Below are 19,791 nucleotides of genomic sequence, written 5' to 3' on the forward strand. Positions count from 1 at the left end.
TTTTACATAGGAAATATCTTTAAAAATCCTTCTCAATTACCACTGGGCCAGGAAAGATGAAACTCATGTGGAATCATCCTCAGGTAGTGTAGATTCAAAATCATGACCCCTGGCCCTGGGGATAGGGTGGGGCCAAAATGGGACCCAAGTTTTACATAGGGATATATAGGGAAACCTTTTAAAATCTTCTTTTCAAGTACTTCAAAGCTATGATTAGTGATACCCGGGGTATTTATATGGAATCATCCTCAGGTAGTGTAGATTCTAGTTTGTTCAAATGATGATCGCCTGGAAGGGGGGGGGAGGAAATTCAAGCCCGATGTGCTCAGGTGAGCGCTGTGGCCCCTGGGCCTCTTGTTGGACTTGGGAGAATAATATATCATATAAAGGTGTGCATGTTGAGACTATTTCATTCATTTATAACATGGGTACCAGCCTTATTTCAGCCAGAAATATTTGTGGACTATTTGTGAGCAGAAATCACTGCTGTTTACTTACATTGGGAAAATTATTGAAAATAATGAATTCAATAACTTATTTTTGCTCTTATTTAATGTTTAAAATAATTTAATTTATTACAAATCAGGTAATTAACTGTAAATAATTTTCCAAATCTTGTATCTAATGGTAGATCCCTCTAAATGCATAAAACTACCCTATAAACGGAGCTTTTTAGTGTGCAGTGTTTCGAGCTTCCTTAACAGACAAAAAGGAGCAATTTTTGAAGTGTCAAATTATCTGAACTTGACCCTTTACATGATTGTAATTTTTTTGTTCAGGATATTTTTATCAAACAGTTTGTACAAGGTAACATATTAGCCTTTCCAATGACCATGACACACTTTTTCATTTTTTTCTTCAATTGTTTTTGATTAAAAGTTGTATTTATAACTGTGTGTAATTATATTTCTTATCGGAAAACATTATTTATTTTAATTTGTTACACCTTAAAAGGATTTTTTAATTAAGATTTTAATTTTTACTCCGCAAAATAGTTCCCTAAAATCTTTGAAAATAAGTCGTTCTGAGTGATTATAGATTTAAAATAAATAATGAATTATCATCTTTATCAATATTTACAATTATTAGTTATAATTTAAATTTCGAATCTTCGCTGTTTAAAATTTGTACAAGAATCTTGTACAACGAGCGTTGACAGAGGTGTTGTGAGTGTAGCGGAGGATAACTCTGGATAGAGAATGTAATGAAGGGATCTGGTAAGGTTGCCCTACAATATGCGGCCATGGAGAATAACTCTTGCTAAAATCACCTCAATGGATAATACTCTTATGTTTCCAGTGACAATATCAGCCACTAGAGTCACAACATATTGATTGAAAAGAAAATCAAATGCAAAAGTATTAGCTGTGTAACTTTATAAGTTTATTCAATTCAGAATTTTCCAAAGCAAAAAACCCTGTAATTTCTGACAAAAACCAAATATATTTACAGTTTTAGTCGCAATACAAATAGGATTTTAAAAATGAAATAAAAATATGGCACGTAGGTATAAATTAAATTCTCTTGTATCACAGAATAGGTAAGTCAATCACGTCTCATCACACATAGTCATGTATTAATTGCATGATGCCAAGCAGTGGTACAGTTCAATTTTCATTAAATTTCAAAATGATAATGCTTCTCCTGAAAAAGATTGATGTTAGAACAAATAGTAAATGTCTAATTTAAACACTTTCATTTAAGGACATACGCAGCATAGTTTGAACTTTTTTGCAGTTGAAGAGTTCCAATTCTTGAAGGAACTGTGTGCTATATTTTAAAGTCTATGTAAGCGGTGTTGTACACTTCTTCTAAAACAAATTTTTTATAAAAGTGAGATCTTAAATATATTTTCTATATACTGTAGAAGTACATTTTTCCGTGTAGTATTAATTTACGCTATGTACGCGGTCACAAATTTTCCACGGAAATTTGTCCAAGCATACTTAATATAAATGTAAGGCATATAGTGACATTCTAGGAAATCCGCATAATTTAATTTCTACACACAAATTCAACAGAGATTCCGCTGAATAATGACCCCGTGGAAAAAAGTACGTCTACAGTATTTTTCTATGGATCATCCAAGAATATTCATCAACTGATATCTTTCAAAAAAACCTGGTAATGTAATGCTGATTTTTTTGTCTATGAACATCTGACGACACTATAATCTTTATATAGGAATATATTGAAATATTATCAGTAGGTAAGGTAGATTGTGTATGTCCTTAAAAAGCATTTTAATTTGTTAAAAAAAGTATTATGAGGCATAGTGATAAAGTGGAATCTCTGCATTTTTCATCAATTAATTAAAACAGGTTGATACTTCTTTTTAAAAAGCAAACTCTATATACATAAAAGACCTACTTGAACCAAGTTTGTAAGCTTTCTTGAAATATTTTCTTGAAATAAAACCATTTTCCCCCTCCGTTAGCACCACATCATTTTCAGAAATGTAAAACTTGATTTTATCTGAAAAAAAAAATCCAAAATATATTCAAAATTATTTGTCACTGAGCAAATGCAAATTTTTCATCTTTAAATTTTTTAATGATTTAGTCTTTACCCCTCATAGCCTTTTCTACATCAATTTCAATGGCCATGTCACAGTATGGTGGAAAGCCTGCAAATATAAAAAGCACATGCCTAAAATCAAACTAGAACTGTCCAAATGGGACAAAATGCCCCCCGCTGGGTTTTTCAGAAGTGCTAAATCATGAATATTTTATGGATCTAAGAGAAGAGAGAAATGCTTAAACATTTTTAGTGCAAATGTAATTGCTCATTATATTTTTTATAAATGAAACAAAGACGCAACCTAATTAAAAAAATAGACTAAATATATGGACCAGACATGAATTATGAACTTTTTCTGTCAGTGACCTTGAACTTGCATAAATGACCTTGGTTCAAAGTCATGACACAACCTCAGGTCATAAGCAATGTTTGTGTGAAGGAGTAGATTCAAGTTTTTCCATAATAGATTTGGACCGGGCACGAATTAGAAATTTTTTCCAGTGACCTTGAACTTCCCCAAATGACTTTAAAGACACATCCTTAAGGAGCAATCTTTGTGTGAAATGAGAACTTACCAAGTTTATCCATAAGAAAGATATGTACCAGACACGAATTATGAAATTTTTCTTCCAGTGACCTTGAACTTCCCCAAATGACCTTGGCCCAAGGTCATGACACATCCTCATGTCAGGAGAAATCTTTGTGTGAAATGAGAACCTACCAAGTTTATCCATAAGGAAGATATGGACCAGACACGAATTATGAAATTTTTCTTCCAGTGACCTTGAACTTCCCCAAATGATCTTGGTTCAAGGTCATAACACACCTTTAGGTCAGGAGGAATCTTTGTGTGAAATTAGAACCTACCAAGTTTATCCATAAGAAAGATATGGACCGGACACAAATTATGAAAGTTTTCTACCAGTGACCTTGAACTTCCCCAAATGACCTTGGGTTAAGGTTATGACACACCCTTAGGTCAGGAGAAATCTTTGTATGAAATTAGAACCTACCAAGTTTATCCATAAGAAAGACATGGATTGGTCACGAATTATGAATTTTTTCTTCCAGTGACCTTGAACTTCCCCAAATGACCTTGACCCAAGGTCATGACACACCCTTAGGTCATGAGCAATCTTTGTGTGAAATTAGAACCTACCAAGTTTATCCATAAGAAAGATATGTACTAAACACGAATTATGAATTTTTTCTTCCAGTGACCTTGAACTTCCTCAAATGACCTTGGGTCAAGGTCATGACACACCCTTAGGCCATGGGCAATCTTTGTGTGAAATGAGAACCTACCAAGATTATCCATAAGAAAGATATGGACTGGACACGAATTATGAAATTTTTCTTCCAGTGACCTTGAACTTCCCCAAATGACCTTGGGTCAAGGTCATGACACACCCTTGAGTCATAGGCAATCTTTGTGTGGAGTAGTAGATTCTAATGTTCCTCCGTAAAAAAGATATGGACCGGACATGTTTGCACAGACAGACGGACAGATGGATGGACGGACAGACAGATGGACGGACAGACAGAGGGACAGACAGACGGACAGACGGAGAAGGTGATTCCTATATACTCCCCCAAACTTCGTTTGCGGGGGGTATAATAAACATAATGATAAGCTGGTGAGGTATGTGATTCCCTCTATACTCACCACTTTTGACTCCCCGATCTCCCTGTGCAAAATGAATATGTGTTCTTCCCATTTTGGATATTCCCTACAAATGAAGACAAGAATGAATTTTTCATAAAAAATGTGGCCTTGCAAAAATTGTTTTTTTTCAAATGCTTGGTTATCTTGTATAGTTCAAAGGTTAGGGTTTACAGTTTTCTTGAAAAAATACAACTGCACTTGGTTCTCACAATAAAAAATGGAGTGATTTAACCCCAGAATATTATCTTGCTATGAATTAGTGCAAGTTGAACTTCAGTATCTTGAACACATATCTCGAATACCATGGATATGTTGAAGTAATTTGGAAGTCCCAACCATTTATTCTTTTAACCAATTCTTGATCTTGATTTTCAAATGCACCCACACAATTTTAACTATATCTTAGTTATCTCACCTTGAAAGAGAGTGGCCATTCATTTGGACAAATTGTCATCCCCTTTACTCAAGGTTACTCTATTCCAAGATTTGTTGAAACTGGCCCAGTGGTTCAGGAGAAGAAGATGAATGTGAAAAGTTTAGGACAACAACGACAACTATGACAGACAAGGGACAAATTTTGATCAGAAAAGCGCACTTGAGCCTCCGGCTTAAGTGAGCTAAAAATTAAGCCATAATTTAACTAAACAAGAAGCCCATGGGCCACATCGCTCACCTGAGCAATGTGGCTAGGAAAAAAAGCATAAATCAGATTATTATTGAAAAGTTGAAACCCAATAGTGGTTCCAAACAATCCTTAAAAGGGAGAGGGTATGATTTGAACAAACTTGAATCTACACTAACTAAGGATGCTTGCATATTTCTTTGACTACCTGTGGCTTTATTGCCCTTTACATTTGAGCTTACATTGTGAAAAGAAGATCTTTAAAGATTTTTTCTACATGTTTCTATGTAAAATTTGAATTCCATGTTGTGGCCCCGTCCTACCCCCAGGGGTCATGATTTAAACAAACTTGAATGTTCAGTACCTGAGGATGCTTCCATAAAAATATGATCATTCATGCCTTTGCTATTCCAGAGAAGAAGATTTTAGAAGAATTTTCCTATATATTTCTATGTAAAACTTTGATCGGCCATTGTGGCCCCGCCCTACCCCCAGGGGTCATGATTTGAACAAAATTGAATCTCCACTACCTGAAGATGCATCCATAAAAATATGATCATTCATGCCTTTGCTATTCCAGAGAAGAAGATTTTTAAAGAATTTTCCTATATATTTCTATGTAAAAATTTGATCGGCCATTGTGGCCCCGCCCTACCCCCAGGGGTCATGATTTGAACAAAATTGAATCTCCACTACCTGAAGATGCATCCAAAAAAATATCATTCATGCCTTTGCTATTCCAGAGAAGAAGATTTTTAAAGAATTTTCCTATATATTTCTATGTAAAAATTTGATCGGCCATTGTGGCCCCGCCCTACCCCCACGGGTCATGATTTGAACAAACCTGAATCTACACTATCTGAAGATGCTTCCCTATAAGTTTCATCTTTCCTGGCATAGTGGTTCTTGAGAAGAAGATTTTTAAAGAATTTTCCTATATATTTCTTTGTTAAACTTTGATCGGCCACTCAGTGGCCCTGCCCTACCCCTGGGGGTCATGATTTGAACAAACTTGAATCTAAACTACATGAGGATGCTTCCCTATAAGTTTCATCTTTCCTGGCACAGTGGTTCTTGAGAAGAAGATTTTTAAAGAATTTTCCTATAAATTTCTATGTAAAACTTTGATCGGCCATTGTGGCCCCGCCCTACCCCCAGGGGTCATGATTTGAACAAACCTGAATCTACACTATCTGAGGATGCTTCCCTATGAGTTTCATCTTTCCTGGCATAGTGGTTCTTGAGAAGAAGATTTTTAAAGAATTTTCCTATATATTTCTTTGTTAAAACAGTGGCCCTGCCCTACCCCTGGGGGTCATGATTTGAACAAACTTGAATCTAAACTACATGTGCTTCCCTATAAGTTTCATCTTTCCTGGCACAGTGGTTCTTGAGAAGAAGATTTTTAAAGAATTTTCCTATAAATTTCTATGTAAAACTTTGATCGGCCATTGTGGCCCGGCCCTACTCCCAGGGGTCAAGATTTGAACAAATTTGAATCTAAACTACCTGAGGATGCTTCACTAAGAGTTTCATCTTTCCTGGCACAGTGGTTCTTGAGAAGAAGATTTTAAAAGAATTTTCCTATATATTTCTATGTAAAACTTTGATCGGCCATTGTGGCCCCGCCCTAACCCAAGGGGGTTATGATTTGAATAAACTTGAATCAAAACTACCTGGGGATGCTTCCCTATAAGTTTCATCTTTCCTGGCACAGTGGTTCTTCAGAAAAAGATTTTTAAAACATACCATCAAATTTTCACTATTTCTGAATTATCTCCCCTTGAATAAGGGTGTGGCCCTTCATTTGAACAAACTTGAATCCCCTTCACCTAAGACTACTTTGTGCCAAGTTTGGTTGAAATTGGCCAAGTGGTTCTTGAGAAGAAGTCGAAAATGTGAAAAGTTAATGACAACAATGACGACGACAGACAACGGACAAATTTTGATCAGAAAAGCTCACTTGAGCCTTCGGCTCAGGTGAGCTAAAAAGGATTGAGAGTTGTGCACAATTGGTAGTATAAAACAAATCTTTAATTGAATGTGCACCAGCCTTTATACATGTATGTGCCCTTATGAATATCAAAAACAATTGATTCAGCATTTCTTGGCTTTTGTTTATGTGACTTAAAGCACCAAAGATTTATAGAAGGAAATTTTACAGCAAAAAACCAATGACTCATTTCAACAGTTAACCTTAACTTGGATTATACCTTTATATTCTACTTCTACATATAACCATTTCCTGTAAATTTAAGTTGATTATATCCTATATTTAATCACAATATATTCTTATCTTGATACTATCCCACAGCTAGTGCATCTCAATAGGACACCAACACATGTTACGTCATTTTTTTTTAAAATCTCCAATAATTATGTTTATAAACAGACTAAATTATGCATAAATACTTGTACATGTTATTGTGTACATGCATACACTCATGTACATCTAGAACAATTTTATTATCATTGATGTTTATATATTGTTTTTATTATATTGAATCATAATTATATTTTCATCCCTAAATATTTAAAGTTACTAAATTGGGACATTTATTGAGCCTTAAACAGAGTCATCACACCATCACTTGTACTAATCAATGTGTCATAAGACATAGAAGGGGTTCAATTTGCCAAAAATTGTTTGCCCTCTATTAATTCTACATTATCAAAATGGATATACATAGTTCATATATATATATATATATATATATATATATATATATATATATATATATATATATATATATATATATATATATATATATATATATATATATATATATATATATATATATACACAGCAAAACTCGGTTATAATGAAGTCACTGGGACCTATGAAATTACTTCGATATATCCATAATTTGTTATTACCGTATATGAAATCCATTAAATTTATGTAGCTGGGGAACCAAGACAACTTTGCTATATCCATGAATTCGCAATGTCTGTATTCGTACTATACGAGTTTTGCTGTATTATATATTTTAAAATTTGCAAAAATTGAAGTACAGTCAAACCCTGTTATCTGAAATTCAATGGGACTGAGAAAAAAAACCTACAAGATATCTGGCAATTTATACATCAAGGGTGACATGCTTAAAAATAAGTTGTTGCAGGGACTTCCATATCACTTTGTCATATCCACCGGTCAGCAGGGGATGCTCACTTCTCCATGGCACCTGATCCCACTTCTGATGTTTTGGAGATCTGTGTTTGCTCTGCTCCTATTTTGTATTGTTTTATGGATTTTTGATCTCAAAAACTGTTCATTATCTACAAACGTTTCATCCATAGTATTTCAGATATCAGTGTTCAAGATTAAAAAAAATTAGATGTATATGTTTCTCTTGACACTATAAGGATTGTACTTTTATGACTAATATTATCATTACATAAAGGAAGCTAAATATTTATATACACAGGGAAGTGGTGTGTATAGGATAGATAGGACAAGTTCAAAAAACTTCCTGTCTTATTCAAATATCAAAACATCTCATATAAGGCAATTCAGAATGCTGTGTGATAAGAGATAAAGAAGAATATGCCTGTGTTTTCCATACTAGACACAAATCAATAAAATTGATATAAAAGAAGTGACGGAAATTTATAAAAATATTTCTACAAGTGAAGATTAATTTGTTGTTTACATTAAGTGTAGTTGGAGTGCACTAAGAAAATAACACAGTGAGCCTGCGACATCTTAAATATCAATTGCTGTGTGACATCCTACATTGACACATCCAACATATTAAACAAAGTGACAACAGGGATTAAAAAAGATACAGCATAGCTCAGTATGGACCTTAAAAGGACCCTACATCCAATCAGTGAGTTCAGGAGGTCTATCTCGAAATCATGTCAAGATCTGTCTCACACCTTTACCACCGTCATCACAAAACCAATAGTAAGTACTAGTATATAACAGGAGGTCTATCTCGAGATCATGTCGACCTCTCTCATGTATCTCACAGGAGATCTGTCTTGAGATCATGTAAATATCTCTATCACATCTTTACCAATCACCAAATGATTAAGTATCTCATATGACATTTATCTCAAGACCATGTCAAGACCTCTCTAACACCTTTACTAATGTCATCCTCAAATCAATCCTAAATCTATTTCAAGATTTTGTAAAATATCTCTCTCACACTCTGTCATCACCAACATCACCAACCAATCATACCACTGCTCTAGTCTCACAGTGTCCTCATTTATTCCAGTTTAATTTACACGACCCTCACTTAACATGGATAGAAATCTTAATGTCACTTCCTTCTCAAAACATCACCATTCTGTTTATCAACATCCTCCTTTGGTTACATATCCTGAATACAAGGATATATGAAAAAAATAAGTGGTTCAGAAAACACATCATGAAGGCAGAATCCATCAAGGTATTAGGTCTTTATTTAAAACATTTCTTATGTGATTATTAAATGAAAGGCAAGTAATAGATTAAAAAATTTTCTTGTCAATGTGTCATCTCTTACAGTTAATGCTGTGTCAAAGAGCACTATTTAAAAATCAAGAGATTATAGTTTAAAACCAAAGAAAGTAATGTTACTAGATATAATTTTAATAGCTAGCATGCACATAAGACCATGCAAATAAGCACATTATGTTGTGTTTTTTTTTTTTGCACCAGCTGCAACATTTATTCCCATACTAGCAAGACATTTTATTATTGATATGTACTTCATCATACGCTTCATTGATGAAAGAGCTACTGTTTTCGAAATCTGTTGAGATGATATGCCAAGTGGTACTCAGTATTACTAATAAACAACAATGGTTTTCTTAATTACAGGAAATAACATTCAGTGGATGTAAATAATATTAAATTACCCAAAAATTTAGATTTTTTAAATTAACAGTGAATATTTTAAAATACACTGATATTTATTTTCTTTCTAAACTGAGTGCAATATAAACATATTTACTTTACCTGTGATTTAATGGAATCCCAGTTTCTGCTTCGGGTGCCATGTAAGGCACAGCGCACTTGTGTGTGATGGGTGACAAGTGTTAGGTCAGGCTTAGGTATCTGAAAGATTTTCATAAATGATTAATTTTTTTAATAAAAGGCAAATTAATTACTGCCATTTTGTCGTTGTTATCTCAATTAAGAATTAATTGAGTGGGACATAAGGTACATTTATAAAATGTGTTTAAATATTTTACTTTATTCTGATACAATAAAAAAATAATGATAAATTGACACTACTACAAATTAACACAAATATATCCATTGTCACCACACACAATTTTATATGTCTTCAAAACAGTTAAGATGCCTAACAGCTCATTCTCAAATACTTGAAAGCAAGATATTTTTCAAAATTAACAGAACTCTTTCATTATGGAGTTATTAGGAAACACATGTTAGCTGGGTAGAATGTGCTTTTGAAGACTATGTGAAATAAAAAAAGAAGCCCTGGTGATATAACTTGCCAAACATTTACTGAGCCAGGCTTATAAAACTTGAGAGGTGACATAGTCCTCATGTGTTATATTTTTATGAAACTTCATAATCTAAAATTGAGCATAATTTATTCTGCAACTCTCATATTAATATAAGGAAGCAGAAAATCAGAAAAATCTTTTTTTACCTTAAATGAATGTCCTTGTGTGGCCTTAATTTGTAGAAATGGATTTTCTCTCAGGCTAAATCTTCCTTTGCTGTCATTCTTGACAATTCTTCTAACATCTTCCTCTGTCCTGCCCCTGGCCTCAGACAGTTCTAAGATATCATCTACGTCAACATAGCCATCTACAAAAACAAGAAAAGAGAAAACATGAGAAAAATATCATTAAGGCAAGCACTTGCAACATATTAACTGATAAGTGAGAGATTTTAAAAAAAATGAAGAAAATAAAAATGTCTTTTGATTGAAAAGCAGCTTTATCATACCTTCCGACACCTGTAGTCCCCTGTTGATGGCTTCATGGCGTAATATTTTAGCTAAAAAATGTGAAAGTTGTGTATCTCCCATTTTAAGACGCCTGTGACATGTACAAGTCTAGCATTTTGTGAAACGTTATTTTTCTTGGCAGAAAGCATTTCGAAAGTGAAAGTAGCCAACACAATCTGCATTAAATTGAGCCATCAACGTCAACATAGAATAGTTCAAGTTCTTTTTTTGTTTAGAAATCATAGCACTTTACCAAATTAAAAAGCATAATGCTGAGCAGACGTATAAATAACATGTATTTACTTCTCTGTAAATGAAGCTTAATTTGGCATACTTCGTAACTCTTTTGCGTCTGGAGGGAAATTTGAACATTGAAATGACGTCACTTAGTACGGAGTGCCTTGCATCTGCATCAGAAGCATATATTAGAAAGAAGTCTTCAAGGGTATGGCCACGTTTTTCAAGGGGAAAACATTCTATATTTCAACCCCAAAGCATCAATAATGTTTATTCTATCGACATCTGCATACAGTATTATTTAAGTGAATGTCAATAACTGAATAAGACATGACACTCGTACTTGCTCTGTTAATTAGAATGAGAAAATACAATATTTTATTATTAAAAGCATCTTTTAAGTGTTTAGACTTTAGTTATGCTTTTGGATTTGAAACATCTGCATAACTATTATAAGAGTGGTAGGCAACATCAAATTGAAGTTTTTCTATGCAGGCATAATGATAGAGTTATCTCTCTTTCCACTGTATCCATAAAAGACTGCAAATCAAGAACCTTATAGAATAGGAAAGCTTCATAACATTTATATTATTTTTTCTTTGTTGTATCCAGTTTACTAAATCAATTTGGAATCCATATGTTGATCTAAAAGGGGGTGGGAAAGGTGTAAATAGAATGTTCTAATTGTTAAAATGATATTATAATGTCCTACAGATCCAGTTTAACGGCTTGTCCTGAGACACAGAATATTCTAACTAGGAAAGTTGTGTCAGCACCGGTCCAACCCTCTCCTGGGAAAATTTGCAGTTATTAAAAGTATATGCTAAAGCAAATGAAAATTTTTTGTCCTCTGAGTTGATTGCTATGTAATGGAAAGACATATGACATACTTGCGATGAAAAACTTGCTTTTAATTATCAGTATATTGAGATCTAAAGGTCATGAAATATAAAATTGTTGGGCAGACTATTCAGTTTAACATTGGTATCTTTAACACTTATATCTTGAATACTGTATAATTCCTATTAACCGCCCCCCACCTCTATAAGCGCCCCCTAGGTCTTTTTCGATTGTCAGAAAATAAGGGCCCCCTGTACTGTACAGTGATTGAAATCATCTAGAATGGTATTGAAGTCCGCCATACTTTGAAGAAAGTGAAAATGAAACTTGGTTATTGGGTAAAGTAAAGTATTCCTGAAAGTGAAAGATGTTTAGGAAGACCTAATCATTATGTATTACTGAAAATGAAAGTTACCTACGAAATTTGTTGTCCTTGTCTATTCTTTAATTTCTTGGTCAGAAAATGAATCATTTAGTATAATTTGTGTGGATAATCTTGACACAAAGGAAAGATAGAAAACTTTTAATTGTTCTCTGAATTTTTTAAAAAAATTTGTTGAAGTTAAAATATGATATAAAATATTATAAAGAGAAAACCAAAATAACTGCCTTCTTGCAATTTTCTAAGCGCCTGGGTGGTTAATAGGGATTATAAATATGGTACCATGAATATGTCAAAGTGAATTCAAAGTCACAAGTTCTTAGTCTTTTAAGACATATTTTACCCTCTTCTTCTCAAAGCTTCGCTGCCTCAGATAACTGGAGTTTTTTCCAAGTCCCATCAAGTTTGAGATAATGTGGTTTCACTGTAAGGCTTCTTTTGAAACATATACATGTATTTGTTATCTTTATGGGTTCATTTCATACAATAACTGAATAATAGAGTGTCTATGGGATTATGGATTAATATAACCAACAGCAACTTTTGACATCCATATTACTTTCTTTTTACAAATGAATTTTATGATGTGTATATTCATTCATAACTGACAGAAAATTCCCTTTGCCAGTTTGGTAAAGCCAATGTAATGTTAGACCTGGAGGTCATTTTGCACAGAACTGCATATCAAAGAAATCAACAATGTCATGCAAAAAGTAGGGAACAATTAATACGAACACTTAATTAGAAAAAGGGGGGGGAAGAAATCATGGTTAGGGAGATCAGACCTTGCAGCATCTTGCTAAAATGAGTTTTCTTTATCATGTTATTATTTTCTTTGGGATTTGGCAAAAAACCATCTACCAAAGCAAAGATTATGATCTGTACATCTCATACTGAGTCTGTTAGATATAAAGGGAATTTATAACCCACACTCAAACAGAAGCTCAAACAGATTTGAAACAGTTATTTTTAGATTACAAATAATTGTTTAGAAGGCTGTTTAATTAAATGTCTACTTGCATACTTACTTAGAGTAAAAAGATGTAGATTTAAATAAAAAGGATTTTCAACAGCAACAACAAAATGCTTAAGCATCTCAATGTGTATATTAATTTATAAATATATATATAAGTTTTTAACTTGTAAATGTGTTTTCTAAATAATATTTTTAAAATCCTTTTCCCACTCACATATATTGTTTTTGTTTTTTCAGTTTAACACTCTTGGTTTAGACTTTGTCCTGTAGTATCTATTGTGTAAATATATCCATTGTTCCTCGATTATTGACCCTCTTACCTCCCTGTGAACATGAACCTACAGTACAGGTGATGCCCCTTGTTAGGCCCCTGGTGCCTTCCCTGTCAATCACATATCAGTTGCGGATGAGATCTCAGTGATAAATTGAATAAAGCAGATGTTTTTTTGTGGGGAGGGAGGTATTCTTACCTGACCAGACAGTTCTGTGACCTCAAATGACACCACGATGGTCATGGATATTTATTGCTAACAAATAATTAATTTTTGTGAGGATTTAACCTAAACTTATAAAAATGAAAGCAGTAAGTTGTTATTTCATTTTTGTTTATATTATTGAACAAGAAAATGTTGGGAAAATAAAGATTTTAAAATGATGATTAAATGCATATAATAACTAAGTACTGTTGTAGATGTCAATGGATATTTTATTATTAATTGTTCATTGAAATTCTTTTTCTAGACTAATTGAATGACAGGGCTAAAAAGAAAAAAAAATCATAATAAAACATATATACCCGGTATATCCACCATTTTAATTTTTAATATTGTCTGTGCTTAAAAATGTTGAAGAGTTTCTGTCTGACTTTGTGACCTTACAGTGACCCACTGAACCAGTGAGTGAGCAATTCATTGCTTTAATGAGATGTTATTTAGTCCTAATAAAAGCCTTTTCTCTGGGATGAAGATAATCTTGCTGTCTCATAGAAATAATCAATACCTATAATGGAATATACCATGATAGCTGTCAGATTCTTGATGGTTACATTGAGGTGTACAAGTTCATCAGTCTATTTAGATTTTAAAAAATGAAGTAACTAGATTTCTTTACTACAAGAATTTTGAAGTGACATTTTATGCCATACCCAATTTTGTAAATTTATTTTTTGTGTGTGAGTATTTATTTACCCAGTATTATGTAATATCTAAGAATGTTTTGATTGGCAAATATACATGTACTATCAAACATGTCAAGGTCACAGATAGCAGATGGTCACTTACATGAGTACAAAACAGTCATATACTTTAAGATTGAAAAGAAGTGTTGCTTATAAAGTATAATAGATTTTTACTTCAGGTTGATAACAGGGAGATAGGGAAGAAAAAAAAAACTTCCAGAATTTGGTTGTAGAAAGGATACATAAAGATATCACATATGCAGAGGAAATATTAACAGGCAAAAATAAATGTTGTTTAGTAGTTAATGGCTTACTGAGATGTACAATTGATTGCTTAAAGTTGTAAAATGCAGGTACACAGATAAGGAAGCTTAATGGAAGGATTTTAACTGCTGTTATAGGAAGATGCTGAACACAGCAGGTTACTATGAAGGCAGATTTGACTGTATATTCATCATGTTCATGGCTGACTGATTTAAGCACATTATCAGAAGGATATTCTGCAACCCAAAATAGTTTAATACCTACAGGAATTTAAGAGAAACATATCAGAAAAATTTTGTCTTGGAAAGCTTTGGATCATAATACATGTAAAGCATATTGAAGAGAGAGAAGAAAAAGATATCTTGTTCTTGTCTTTGAACAAAAAGATTATTGTTCCTAAACCATGTTAAAATTTACGGGGGATAAACATTAAATCAACAGTATTGATCTAGTGTCCAGATATGAAAGAACTGGTACTGATTATTCCCACTTTCTTTAAGTAGATTATCAGTAATGCCTTTTGGAATGACAATATTTCTATTACCTTCTTTATTCAGTATAAACCAAGGAAGACCATGCATGTAGTTTATAGTTTTTTACTGTAACAACTAAACAATCTTATAAGTAAGAGGTGAATTCATTTGTTAGAATTTTTTAGAAGACACATTGCAATATTGCAATGAGGCATGACTTTGAACGGATTGGTCAATTGTATAATGGCTTTACTGTGACTAGGTACCATGTTATATTTGTGTTACAGTCAGTGGGCAGAGTTTTAGCCTAGTGGGGACAGTCCAGGAAAAGTTCAATATAAAAATATAATCTCAAAAGTAGTGGTGGAATCAGCTATCATTAAATTATAGGAATATTATGATGTAATTATACTTCTGGTACAATTAAGATAATGGGATGGCAGAATGCATGACTAGAGGCTGTGGACAGTAATAGCTTCTCTATGAATAAGCAGATCATATCATAAAGACCCTGTCAGAATATATAGGAGAACCAATGTAATTTTATGTGAATTGTGAACCAAAGGGGGATAGACTGGTCCCTAGGTTTTAAGGATCTCTGATCACCAAAGGCAATCCCATGGTCTGTAGTTGGTTTTATCTCGACTTCAGTGAGCCATGCCGAATTGATGGACTTATAGGCTGATAGTCTAGTGATCAGTATTGTCGGGGAGGTGACAATTAAAATACCTGTTTTTATGATGCTCTACTCACTGTCAACATATTGATCCCGCAACTACTTCGGAATCACCACACTATAGCAGCTTGCATTACATTTTACTACTTTGGTGTCATTACGTCTGTCTGTTTTAACACTGCGGATAAGGAGGATTATTCCCCCGATGTGAAACTTGTGTAGGGACGTTTTCGACCAGTTTGAGACAGAGTTTAGTTCAGTAGCTGAATGTAGACTCTGTTGAAAAAATGCCTGGTCCACCGTTGAGGCGAGCCTTTTCACAGGTATGCTGTTAGTTTGTGTGCTCTGGTAATGACAGCGTGATGTTGTTTTGTTCAATCTTTCTATTATCTCTCTGTTGTTTTATTGTCAGAAGTACATTATCATTGATAGATTTATCTGAGTTTCACATCAGAGAGGAAGATTTGCCGATAAAAAATGACTGAAATCTCCTTAATTTTCCACAGTGTCTGATGGATATGTAGATAATTGGGATATTCAGATATTTTAGAGTTAAAAACTGAAGGCAAATCCATTTGTGTATACCGGTATATAATAGCAATTTAGCATTTTTCTTTTTTTAAAACTATTGAAACAATATGGAAAAAATAGAAACTTGGTTATGGGTTTCTTAAGCTTTTCAGCAAAACTTCTTCTCATTTCACACATATATTCATTGTGTTTGCTTCACTGTTTCAAGACAGTGGTAAAGAAATTACAAAAGATGAATACACTTTTTCTACAGCAGATCAAATAGAGCAAAGAAGTGTTTGCTTTTTGATAAGAATTATAGATAAATATGAAGCTTCTGATTGAATCAGACTGGAGCCAAAATTTTATCTTTGTATATCTTGCTTGCTAGGCATACTTTTACCGTATTAATGATTACTAGTCAGAGATAATGAAACAGTGTTTTAATACAAGAGCTTTTTGTGATATGTATATTAATCCCTGTAGAAATAAAAGCTGTAAATGAAGTTGATTTAGAACTAGTCAGTAATCATGGCCCCACTTTGAGGACACCTGAAAGTGATTGACCTGACTTGATCAGTCCATGATCCATCTGTAGATGTCTCAATTCAGTGACTTGTCTAATGCTGATTTTGTTCTCCTCCAACCATTTTTGGATCAAACATCAACCAAGGAGTATCAGAGGGTATATGCACTTGCCTTGAACCAAGTTTTTAACTAAGGTCAATTCAGATCTATTATACAAAAAATCTGTTCACAGAGTAGATACTGGATAGTCATTTTTTGCTTAATCTACTTCATCAACTTCAACTTTTAATGCTTGTAATTTTTCCAAAAGAAAAGTAATTTAGTTTAAAATGCACACAATTTTATCATACTTTGCAGGCCAGATTTGATAGAAATGACACATAACTCTGTGTTATGATTAAAAAGAATAATAATCATTTAGTTAGAGTTAACTCTCTTATGAGGGTATCCATGACCCTTTAAAGTAGAAGGCATGGAAAATTGTGATTGTGTAAGACCATCCTTAAAAAATTGTTTGTTTGGAATTGCCGCCTGAAGGGTCTCAGACACAGGAGGGAGGGAGGGAAATCATTTTTTTTTTAATTGAAAACCTAATTTTACATAGATCTGACACTTTATTTCAGTGTTTTGTATGGTGCATGTGATACATGTAATGCCCAAAAAAAATTGATTAAATAAAAAAAAAATCTTCCTACTTTTGGTCAATAAAATTTTTTCAGGAGGGGGCATTTCAATGAGGCGGGAGGCAATTCCAAACAAACTATAATTTTATTTTGGCCTAAATATCCTTTCTAATTTTTGCTGAAGTGTGTAAATTTAGAATTTTATCTAGTCAAGAATTCAAAGATTTGGATAGGCTAGCATTATTCACTGTGTGTGCCAAATGCATCACTTAGATAAAAGAACTGATGTTTTAAATAATAAAAAGGCTCAAACATAACTTTGATATGTAAATTTTTTCCCCTCTAAATAACAGAGCAGCAAGAAGCATCTCCATTGAATTATTTTTTACGGGTTCCTCTCTTTAGGCAGATCAATACCATCATGCCTAGTAAATCACAGAGCTCGGCAGCTTCTCTCAGCAGGGTCTTTAATTGCCACTGCAGACTGGTAATTACTGCTGCACAGAATCAAGGCATTACAATACTGCATGTCCCCATAATGCTCAAAACCAGGAAGTTTATATCAAATAGTTACACATAAACCATTTTATGGGTGTTTTTTATTGTTCTAAGAGAGTCGTCCTTTTTTTTTTTCAAACAGCTGTCAACAAATCCCATAAAACATCTCTATACCTACTACAGTAGTAGGTATTAAACAAGTTGTTTTTTTTTTTTAAATAGTATTTAAGGTAGTGGTTGTAAATTATACTAGATGTCATTTAGATGCATGGTCTGGCCTTGCTTGCTCTTGTTAGTTATTCCCCAGGCAATCCTGCCATAATCTGCCATAGACCAGACTAAGTGATGATTGTATACAGTGGCTGCTAAACTGTTTTTGTGGATGCTGTATCAGCAACAGAGAGGGAGAGTGCTGGGGGTTGTTGTCAAAACTTTGTAAAGAAATGCATAGCAATAAGTACATGTAGGAGACTGTACCAAACAGGAAATAACAAATTATGAAAAGGCTTAATATGCAATGAGTGAGAATCATAATTTCAGCAAAAAAACCTTCTTTTTATCTATACACTTTTTGATAAATTAATTAGAATAGATAATAAATAAGATAGTTGTCATTTATTTTATAAGTATATTTTTAATTTGAAACTAACAAAGCCAAAATTACAAATGTTCCAAATGTGCTTAGAAATCTTGAACTGAATACACAAAGACATTTTTCTCATCACATTCACTTCTCAAGAAATCAATTCCCTCCCAGTTCTGTGAGTCGCCAGACTTTCCCCTTCTGGAATTTTCCCCAGTATCACAGAAGCTATTTTTTGGCAGCAGCTCAGCCTCTGCTTTCACCCCCTCTCTACTCTCTGGCTATAATGGATTCTGATTACATCTGCTAACCAAATCCCAGGTAATTGCATGTATTTCCTCTAGGGATAAGATATTGTTTATATAATTTTTTCCTGTATGCATTTTGTTTTGTGTCTGATAAGAGAGTGCAAGAAAAACACTTCCCATTGAATAAAACCAGGATTCTATGATGATTTGTTCTTTTAGATGTAAATAATTTCTGATGTATTGTGATTGTGATGTACAGCAGAAAGTTCCATTTTGACATAATTTCTAAGAAGTGTACTTAATATACTATGTTTTATTGGCTTGGAGATTAGGGCTAAGAATTAGATTTGTGAATTTTCAAGAATAAAATATGTTTATAAGTTTTCTTACTAGTATACTTTAATGTATTCATACTTAGAGAAAAAGGTTAATTTACCAAACATTTTAAGGTAGAACAATCTTACTTTGACTTTGGTATTGTGGTAGGCCTTTTATCTTTTGAGACATTGTTCTTGTTCTTGAAGCCTTCTTTAGGATGTCTCTCATATTGTAAATGACCTTGAATATGAAGGAGAGGGGGGTGGGTGGGGGTGGCCCAATTTCTAGACTTAAACCATCTCTGTAATAGCTGTAAGAATAATAATTTCATGTTTTAATATGTATTTATTGAAATATGAACTTTAATAATAAAAGTGTGCAGACTTGTACACACTTGTGTGTATTAAATTGCTCTTTCTATGTACACCCCCCCCCCCCCCCCCCACACACACACACACACACGCACACTGTAAATTTGGTCAGCTGCTTGTCTGACAGACAACACCAGACATATTCCTTGGCATGAAGAGATATAGAATGGAATGTCATAATCTTTTGGGGTTTGTGTAGTCATGCAAGCCATGGCATCTTATCTATGTACAGGTGTGTATTGGCCTCAGTTAAAACTGATAATTCAGCAATTTGATGAGTTTAAAGATTTTTTTTGTGTGTGTGTGGGACACCTTTTATTTCTGAGTGTGGTTAAAAGTGGTTTGTGTGGGCGACTGA

The 19,791-nt window shown here is 33.5% G+C and overlaps 2 protein-coding genes across 7 annotated transcripts in view; one reads left to right on the top strand and one right to left on the bottom strand.

Annotated features, from left to right (window-relative positions):
• LOC134263693 (uncharacterized) overlaps positions 1-10,892 on the bottom strand; it is a 16,780-nt gene extending 5,888 nt beyond the window's left edge. The window contains exons 1-7 of one of the 2 annotated variants that reach the window (XM_062746074.1): positions 10,729-10,890; positions 10,427-10,587; positions 9,763-9,861; positions 4,187-4,250; positions 2,570-2,626; positions 2,371-2,475; positions 1,362-1,644 (exon numbers count right to left, since the gene is read on the bottom strand). In XM_062746074.1, coding sequence (XP_062602058.1) covers positions 1,625-1,644; positions 2,371-2,475; positions 2,570-2,626; positions 4,187-4,250; positions 9,763-9,861; positions 10,427-10,587; positions 10,729-10,810 — 588 coding nt within the window. In that variant the 5' untranslated portion in view covers positions 10,811-10,890 and the 3' untranslated portion in view covers positions 1,362-1,624. Of the gene's footprint in view, positions 1-1,361; positions 1,645-2,370; positions 2,476-2,569; positions 2,627-4,186; positions 4,251-9,762; positions 9,862-10,426; positions 10,588-10,728 lie in introns of those variants that run through there. The other variant, XM_062746073.1, reaches the window with a different exon arrangement.
• LOC134263689 (ras-specific guanine nucleotide-releasing factor RalGPS1-like) overlaps positions 8,322-19,791 on the top strand; it is a 36,814-nt gene continuing 25,344 nt past the window's right edge. The window contains exon 1 of one of the 5 annotated variants that reach the window (XM_062746056.1): positions 8,322-8,718. In XM_062746056.1, coding sequence (XP_062602040.1) covers positions 8,611-8,718 — 108 coding nt within the window. In that variant the 5' untranslated portion in view covers positions 8,322-8,610. Of the gene's footprint in view, positions 8,719-11,125; positions 11,175-13,723; positions 13,748-16,026; positions 16,078-18,698; positions 18,818-19,791 lie in introns of those variants that run through there. The other 4 variants (XM_062746061.1, XM_062746058.1, XM_062746057.1 and 1 more) reach the window with 4 other exon arrangements.

This window comes from Saccostrea cucullata, unplaced genomic scaffold (assembly GCF_032062105.1).
Source record: "Saccostrea cucullata isolate Sc308-1 unplaced genomic scaffold, CSIRO_AGI_Scuc_v1 ctg648, whole genome shotgun sequence".
Classification (NCBI taxonomy): Eukaryota; Metazoa; Mollusca; class Bivalvia; order Ostreida; family Ostreidae; genus Saccostrea; species Saccostrea cuccullata.